This window comes from Triticum dicoccoides, chromosome 5A (genome assembly GCF_002162155.2).
Source record: "Triticum dicoccoides isolate Atlit2015 ecotype Zavitan chromosome 5A, WEW_v2.0, whole genome shotgun sequence".
Classification (NCBI taxonomy): Eukaryota; Viridiplantae; Streptophyta; class Magnoliopsida; order Poales; family Poaceae; genus Triticum; species Triticum dicoccoides.
The window spans coordinates 577,885,921-577,894,002 of NC_041388.1; the positions used below are offsets into that span (position 1 = coordinate 577,885,921).

Here is an 8,082-nt window from a genome sequence, read left to right on the forward strand (position 1 = left end):
CGGGGTCTGGCCGTGCATATTTTTTGGCCCCGACCCATAATTTGGCGGTTATTTTGCGGGCCGGGGCATTTTGCGGGGTCTGCTAGAGTTGCTCTTAGTGTAGCAAAGGTAGTAGAATACGTTTTTTTGGTGGAAGTGTTGATTCTGGGTTCCTCTTTGTATCCTCGAAGTTTAGAGATATGTGGTTGTAGGAATCAAAGTGGAGACTTTTTCAAGCTTGACAATGTGTGTGTGTGGTGGTGGTGATTTTGTGGACAGTGATGGAGGTACAATAATGGATCTTATGTAGCTCCCCTCGAAATCCTGCCATTAATCCTTCACTTGGCGTATCCCAAAGATCTGAGAGGTCTAGACCCCGAAGTTCGACATGTCTACTACCGAACTCATGACTAACACAGACTTGGGGGCACAGAGCCCAAAGCTTTAGAGCGTTCAGAGCCGAAACCAACCAATATGACATCAACAATTAAGTAAGAGTGACAATGGGGTCCCCTTGTCTTGAACCCCTATTCGTAAATAAAGAATTATCCTTCAGAATCATCCACCTTGACTCCTAGAGAGCCTAGATGTATTGTGCTATGAACTCAGTTTATCCATGTAGACATGAAGCCTGTGAGACCAAGCATTTCCACAACAAATCTAAATCTACGTTATCAGAAAATCTCATAATCTACCTTAACAAACAAACCTTTTTCTTTTTAACTGATCTATAACATGAATCATTTCTGGAGGCAATGTGAATTCATGTCAAGTGCATATCAAGTGATGAACATTAGCCCCGCAAGATTATGCTTCAGTTCTTTTCCCTAGCCGGTTCACTTTTTTGATGAAGGATCAATTTTTGTTTGCGCCCGAACGAGATGACATGTGCCAAAAATTCATTGTTGTTTTGGTTAGTATATTGTGTTGTCCCCCTCTCATTTATGTCATATAGCAATGAACATGATCAAGTGTAATGTGTGGCATTTTCTCAGTTGCCAAAGCTAAGGGAAAATCCATCGGTTCCTCTATGATTTCTCTCATAGATCTCAAAACTGTGGACTTCCTAAAAGTGATTCTTCATTGTTACAAAACATTTTCTAAAAGAGGTGATGAGGCAAGCGATCACGAAGCCCTAGCCACCACCCAACGCCAACACCTCTCGCCGCAGGTAGGGCGCGTGGCGCAGGTGGCGGCGAGGATGTCCGGTTCAGGGCAGTTTTCTAGGGGAAGGCCTGTAGGTCTTGAAGGGCTGCTGCAGTCGGAGAAGGAGATGAGGGCTCAAGTGAAGGTATTTGCCAGGCGGTGCTTGATGACTGCGTTGGTGAAGCCGGTGGCAGTCAGACGAATCCAACACGATTGCTTTTCTACAGTTGCTCAACCTGGCTAGGCCACCGAAGAAGACGGGATAGATGCATGGCCCTGAACGTCGGTGTTCGATCTCAAATTCTGAATCTGGCGTACATCGGCATGAGAAATTTGTCTTATGTTTTCATTAGGGAGTCTTCATGTTTGGTTTGGTGCGATATATTGGAGACAATTTCTCATATCAGGAATAATGTCTTCCTCACCTTATCCCCGTTTCGTTGGTGTGCTTATCCCCATCCAGGGCGTGTGGTCTCTTATATACGCCTCATCAGCATTCTCTTCTCTGGGGGTGGCAATTTGCTTTGCAAATCGCAACAACCGACGTCACCTGATCTAAATCGATGACTTTCCTGGTCGTTGCCTCTATAAGGTCGTTGTCGAGCTATGCTCACGTGCGTTGACGGTGGATGCATGAGGCAGAAGACTCTGGTACTCCCAAATCTTTGATTGTATTTTTATTTTTTCTATATAACGATGTTTGTAAGGTTGCGTGAAGCTTAATGTATGGTCTTAGCCCTTTTTCGCAATAAGAATTAAAATAAAAAAGATTATTCTTTAAAAGTTGTCAACTCCAACCCAGTTCAAATGCTTCAATTCGACATCGCATTTTCAGGTTGTCCACTTTCTCCTGGCCACCGCTTCGTCCCCTCCGCCAACAGCCCGCGCCGGCCGGATCTGCCGCCTCCGCGCCTCTCCTCTCAGCTGCTCCACGTTCGCCGGAGCGGCGGATCTCCGACGCGTCGCTCCCCCCCGCAGGTCAACCTCTCCGCCTCCCTCGATCTGAGAAAAAAATGGCCAAGGGGCGAACTTGCGAGAGACGGAGCGACTGCACGCTGGCGGGCAGAACCGCCTACCATCCCCATCCCTAAACCCTAGCAATTATCCCCTCTTATTGCAGGCAACCGACGGCATCTAGGCAGAGCCGCCCACCATTCCACCGGAATCGGAAAACCTAGTCGCGGCGCCTCGACCTCGCCTGAACTTACCGTCGATGGCGGCCGCTGCGGGGTCGTACGGCAAGCTCGACAAGTCATTCAAGCTTGCCGCTCGCTCCATACTCACCGCCTTCTCCCGCGAGGTTGGTTCCCTCCCGCCTAGTGAAAAAGCTTCAGGCCCACGCCGTGAGTCAGATCAGTTCCTCTTATGTGCTCTTGGGATGAATTGACTCGTGTGTTATTCTTGCATCTTAGGATCTTAACAATGCTTTCCCATCATTCACTGATGCTGAAAGGGAGCGCCTGTACCAAATGTTCATCTATGTGAGTGTTCCAATCTTTCCTCAGTCCACAGTTACTGCTAAATCTCACAATCTTTGCCCTACGTGCAACTCAATATGCCATTAAAAGTTTGGATTGTGTATCTGTGTCTGAATGTAGCTCTTAACTTCTGATCTGTTTTCCTTTTTATTTTATTTCAGGTGATCAAGTCTTTGCATGGCAACATTGTGGTACAGTTATTGCGCCCAAGCTGGTTTCTACTTTCCAGTATGATGCAAATATCTAAGGCTGCACTGAATACTTAATTTTCAGCAGAGTTTAACTGGCTGATCAACTCCTGCATATGTTGAAAAAAACATACATTACGTGCATTTCTAGATATGTGTGGTGCTAACTGGCTGGTGACACAATCTTATCTTCAGAAACAGAAATACCCAGCACCTTGTCTTGTCCTTTTTTCATGGAATTGTATTACTTGTAAACTGTGCAATTACTCACAAAAGTGTCATTTCACTTTACTATGCGCCTTGGGGTATGGCAAGACATACTCAATGTCTAGGCTATCAAACACCATTTCAATGGTTAAAAAGAAGGTGATGAGCTAATAACTATATACTGCAGGATTAATTCATAATTAGTAGTGCCAATTTTGCTAGTATCTGCTCTCCTTTGATCCCTTTACATGTGCCTAACCACAATGTTTTGAGCGGACTGGGCGCTTAATTTGTTTACTTTTGCATATGCAGCTGAACTACGAAGCTGATATATCTTATGTTATGTTTGCTGAACCTGATGATGTTTTATTTATTTCTTGCATGTGCCAGCACTGTATTGATGCCATTGTATTGAAGTGATTCCTCTTGTTCATGCTGCAGGAGGAGTTCCGAAATGTGTGCGACGAAATAGAAGTAATTTCTTGACCAATACTTCCTCACGATGCTGATAGATGTTGAGCACACCTTTGGGCTCAACATAATCAGCGTCAAGTTTATTAACACCCGCGACAAATGCTGTGATTTGTAGCAGCATTTTTAAATGTTTAATGACATGACTATCAATTGTTTTAGATTGCTACTGCCCTTGACAAGGTAGATCAGTTTGTTGAAGAACAAACTCTGGATGTTTTATCTTCAGACAAGTATGAACATTTTCCTTTGGCTTTGAGATTCTGTTGTGGAATTTCTGGGTTCTAAATAGTTTTTAATCTTCTAAGAAATTTGATCATACGGTATGGATAGGCTGGGTAGGATTTGCAATTGCAGTGGAGGTTCTCTTGTGCATGCTACTCATTACCAAACCTATATAAATGCATGAATATGTTCTTTCTGGAAATCCAGCACAGTTTTCCTTGAATTATCCTTTGTCCAGGGTTAACCAAATACAGTTCACTTGGAATGAAAGCTCATTCAATTATGAGCCTATATAAATGCATAATGATGTTCTTTCTGGAAATTCAGCACATCTTTTCTTGAATTGTTGCTGTTTGTTAAAAGTCACAGAATATAGTTTACTTGAGATGACAGCTCATTCGTTTACAGGACTAGCATTGAAGACATCAAAGAAAGGATATCAAAGGAGAAGAAGGATGAAATTGAACGTTTAAAAGGTTTACTAGAGAAGGTATTATCCATCTGAAAAGCAGATTTGCAACCTTTAAGTTTATCATTGAAATGGTCCTTCAGCACTCCATGCCCTGTGGTTGAGTTTTGAATTTGTCTTTTTTAAGTTTTGACTAAATAGCAGTTGAGTTCTTATCACTCCATTGCTGTCAACATGGTATTTAGTTGCAACATGTTACCCTCCCCACCACAAAAAAACAAAAACAAAATTTATGGTGCTGTTACTGCTGTAAGTGTTACATGATGGTCACCTTAAGAAGCGCCGACAACGCAATTTATCTTCGTCTCAAACTAATATTGATTAGCTTTCTGCTCACACCAATAACGCAGACTCAAAAAAGGAACAATGCCATGAAGGCCCGAAACGAACCCTTGAAGCAAGGGGAGGATTTCAATGACACAAGAGATGTTCTCACGAAGGTCTTACTTTAGGTCTATGTTTCTGTCGTGCTTTCTTCTTATTACCCTTCCTGTTTTGATTCGATTTCTTGGGACTTGTTTTGCAGCTGAAGCAATGGAATTCTGCGTGTCAGAGCTACGATGACCATTGAGCTTCTCTGATGGAATCAAGAGACATCTGCTGTGTAGCTTTGTGTGGTTGTAGAGTGGAGGTTGAGTCAGGAGTCATGCTCCCCCATGAACCAATGGTGCTAACCAATTGTAGTGTGATTCTGTTTCTGAGTTGCAAGACGTAGCTGTTGCGTTTCTGTATTTTTGTGGCTCCTGTTTCCTGCACCCATAATTGATGCTTGCTTTAGTGATCATCCACATGACGCTCCTGGTTCCATTTTCTCCCTTGACATTTGTTTTTCACTTTGGTGTCCAAGTCTTAATGAGAAAATCCCAAGAAAAAAAATGCATGTATTCCCCAAATTACTGCAGTTATATACTCCCTCTGTAAAGAAATATAAGAGCGTTTAGATCACTAAAATAGTGATCTAAACACTTATATTTCTTTACTGAGGGAGTATAAGGAAATCTGTCAAAAAGGAAATAATGAACACATTTTGATTCTGAAGTTGAAATCTCAGAGGGGTTGCTGTAACACCCATAGCATAGCCGTTTTACCTCTTCTTCTTCTTCTTCATTTTTTTTCTTGTAAATTTCCACCCTAATATGGTGCGCAAGTTGTTGCCTCCTTTTCTTAGGGAAAATTTTCTGATCTGAATCATGGCATAGGTTTAGCTGCTCCTGATATGCTACTAGCATGTAGTGTAAAAAAACATACAAGGAACAGCTGCCTCGTATGCTGAATGATAAACTGAATTGAACTTACAGAAGGATTGCAGCTAGGGACGGGATTAAAATTGGTTGGTTTGGGATGTAATCATGGTGGGGTGTGGAGTCTGAAGGGAATGCAGCAAGTGACCAAGTGCTCTACACAAGCAGCTTCTTTGGAGATGAAACTCTGGCCGGCAGAGAAGCTGGGGTTCACCAAGACAACCATCCAGGCAAATCCAGACTCTGTTTACTTTGTATAGTAAGCAGGCGTTCTCCTCGCCTTTTGCATGCATAGTTAGTTTGTTCAGAGATCAGTCTCAAGTCTGAATTTTAGGAAAATTATTTCCCTGTAAGATGGGGTGGGTTTCCATTGATCCTGAGGTCTTTGTGGAATTCTCATTTTGCATGATGAAATCAGGGGTGGTGGTGATATTGGCCAAAAGTTGACTGGTTCACTCACAGAAGGTAAGATCAAGATAGTCTACTGAGTTCTCTTGTGGACCTCAATCTTCCAGGCTAGGTTGTGGATACATACAGGTACTTGCTGAGACATGTTTTTCCTTAATTCAATTAGCAGGAATCAGCTTTTCCACATGTGTAGTTTGCCTGATGACTCATGGCCGATTTTCTCATTCTTAGCCTGATTATTGAATGGTGTTGTAAATGCATGAATATGACCTGACCTTTAAGCATCCTATTTATATGCCATGTTTCTCCAGGATTTGTTCATCTACCAGATTAAAGTAGGCTCACTGCCTCCACTATACTCCAGGACAGTAGACATCAGCATCCACAAGCACAGGTAGTTACAATTAGTTGCAACCAGAAGAAGCTGATGAAACCTGCATTATATATTTATATTGTCATCTTCTACGGCTAGCCCACTACTACTTATTAGCTGCAAGATCAGAAGCGACATAGGGAGCAAGCTGAACGAAGAGGCTGCCATGAGCTACTGGGGCACCTCGCCGTCGTGGGGGGCGGCCCGCCACGGGCCATCTCCGATGGTGCCCCTCATGGTGGTGCTGGCCCTGGGGTGGGTCATCTACAACGAGACCCTGCTTGAGTGTTATGAGCGGGTGACTGAGGTGCGGGACACCGTGGCCGACAATGCCATGGTCTTCATCCTCGCCGCCGGGTTCCTGCTGCTCGCAGTCGTCCTCCTCAGCAACCAGATGGAGGTGGTCCTGGTGCCGGCGGTGCTGGTGCTGGTCATGCTCCTGATCCAGAACATCGTTCTTGCCGCGCTCCTGCTGCTGCTGGCGGTGTACCTGGCTGGGATATACTACTACCCGCCTCACCGGGGCTACGGCTACGGGGGCGGCGGCGGCGGCTTCACCGGGGCCGGGGGTGACTGGACGGGCTGGGGCTGCGGGCTGGGGTTCTACATGCTGCTGCTGCTCTGCCTGGTGCTGTGCGCCATGTTTTCGGAGGAGGGCGGCAGCTGGTGGATCCCGGGCGTGCTGCTGGCTGCGTGCCTGCTCTGCCTCAACCTCTTCTCAGGTGGCAAAGTCTTGGGCCAGGAGTACTTTTAACCCTTGTGTTTTTCGGGACAGAGCTTAGTTATTGTTGTCTCGTGGCATTACCAGATGGTGATGTAGCCGCTCATGGCTCCCTCCTTAGATTTGTCTGCTACCATCATAAGAATTTTAGCAGACGCGTGGTGACCGGTGACGCCCTGCTGCAAGGATGGATTTGGAAAGTAAAATGGACCTTTAATAGCGTCCCATGCATCCCATTTGGTCATGTTGAGCATGCCGGGTCGAGCTTCAGAAGATTAAAACAACGGAAAAGGCCATCATGAACACGAAACACATACACCAAAGATAAATGCTGTAAGATGGGCCACCAATGGCACCTTCATATGTGGAGTTTCAGGCATACAACTGAACTAGCACTCTTAACATGATTCGGCAAGTCTATCTGCAGGTGAAGTTTGCTCGCGCCCAAGGGTAATCGATTTGGGATGTCGTTGCACTTCGTAAGGTAAATAACTCTTACCAACTACATGCAGGAGCCTAGTGTTAGAAAGGGGCTCATGCCTTCCCACCCACCCTCATGTTCAAGGCATATTACTTGCAATTTGGGTTTGTTGCACCAATTATACTATAAGACAATAATGTTAAACGTACAAAGAGTTGCACGTAATTACATGCTGACTAGGATTCTTTCTTTCTAACTAACCCGCCCCCCTGATTTTCACGAGAGTGCCCCCCCCCCCTCCCTCCCCAAATCTCCAATCAAAAGTCACTAGCCTTAAATCCCCCGTAACTCTTTGTATGTCTAGCATTACTCTACTATAGGGGCCTCCTTTACAGTCTTCTGTCAAAAAAGAAAAACCTACCAAGAACATACTGTATTTAAGAGCATCTCTAGTCCTTCTCCTATCCTTTAATTTTCTAAATTTTGAATCTATTTCCACCTAATCTTTTCCCTAAACTTACCTACATGTAAGCCTCTCTTCATCTTCTTCCTTCTTCCTCTCCTTCCTTCCAAGCGGCCAACGCAGTAGATGGTGCCCATGGGCTAGCATGGGCCTTGGTTTGGGCAGTTTTTCGTCTGAGTGTGTTCTTATCGTCTTCCTTCTTCGCCCAGTGGCACGATCATGTTGTCCAAAACGGTACGATTAATCAGAATCCGCGATGGCAGCCGTTGGCCAATGTGTTCTTCTTTATGTG

The 8,082-nt window shown here is 44.7% G+C and overlaps 2 protein-coding genes across 2 annotated transcripts; both read left to right on the top strand.

The window, feature by feature from the left end:
- The first annotated feature begins 1,956 nt into the window (after positions 1 to 1,956).
- LOC119302998 lies at positions 1,957 to 4,980 on the top strand. Its single transcript, XM_037580075.1, has 9 exons — positions 1,957 to 2,103; positions 2,246 to 2,425; positions 2,538 to 2,606; positions 2,765 to 2,794; positions 3,440 to 3,472; positions 3,632 to 3,702; positions 4,103 to 4,184; positions 4,514 to 4,603; positions 4,690 to 4,980. Exons 2-9 carry the CDS (start codon positions 2,339 to 2,341, stop codon positions 4,732 to 4,734), a joined length of 507 nt encoding a protein of 168 aa, XP_037435972.1. The 5' UTR covers positions 1,957 to 2,103; positions 2,246 to 2,338; the 3' UTR covers positions 4,735 to 4,980.
- Positions 4,981 to 5,599: 619 nt separating this feature from the next.
- On the top strand, positions 5,600 to 7,427 carry LOC119297954. Its single transcript, XM_037575525.1, has one exon. The coding sequence runs from the start codon at positions 6,352 to 6,354 to the stop codon at positions 6,937 to 6,939; it is 588 nt and encodes a 195-aa protein (XP_037431422.1). The 5' UTR covers positions 5,600 to 6,351; the 3' UTR covers positions 6,940 to 7,427.
- Positions 7,428 to 8,082: the final 655 nt, after the last annotated feature.

Coding starts and splice junctions, on each gene's coding strand:
- LOC119297954 (XM_037575525.1), top strand. CDS start 6,352: ATGAGCTACTGGGGCACCTCGCCGTCGTGGGGGGCGGCCCGCCACGGG.
- LOC119302998 (XM_037580075.1), top strand. CDS start 2,339: ATGGCGGCCGCTGCGGGGTCGTACGGCAAGCTCGACAAGTCATTCAAG. Junction 3,473..3,631: donor ATGTGTGCGACGAAATAGAA/GTAATTTCTTGA, acceptor CAATTGTTTTAG/ATTGCTACTGCCCTTGACAA. Junction 4,604..4,689: donor CAAGAGATGTTCTCACGAAG/GTCTTACTTTAG, acceptor CTTGTTTTGCAG/CTGAAGCAATGGAATTCTGC.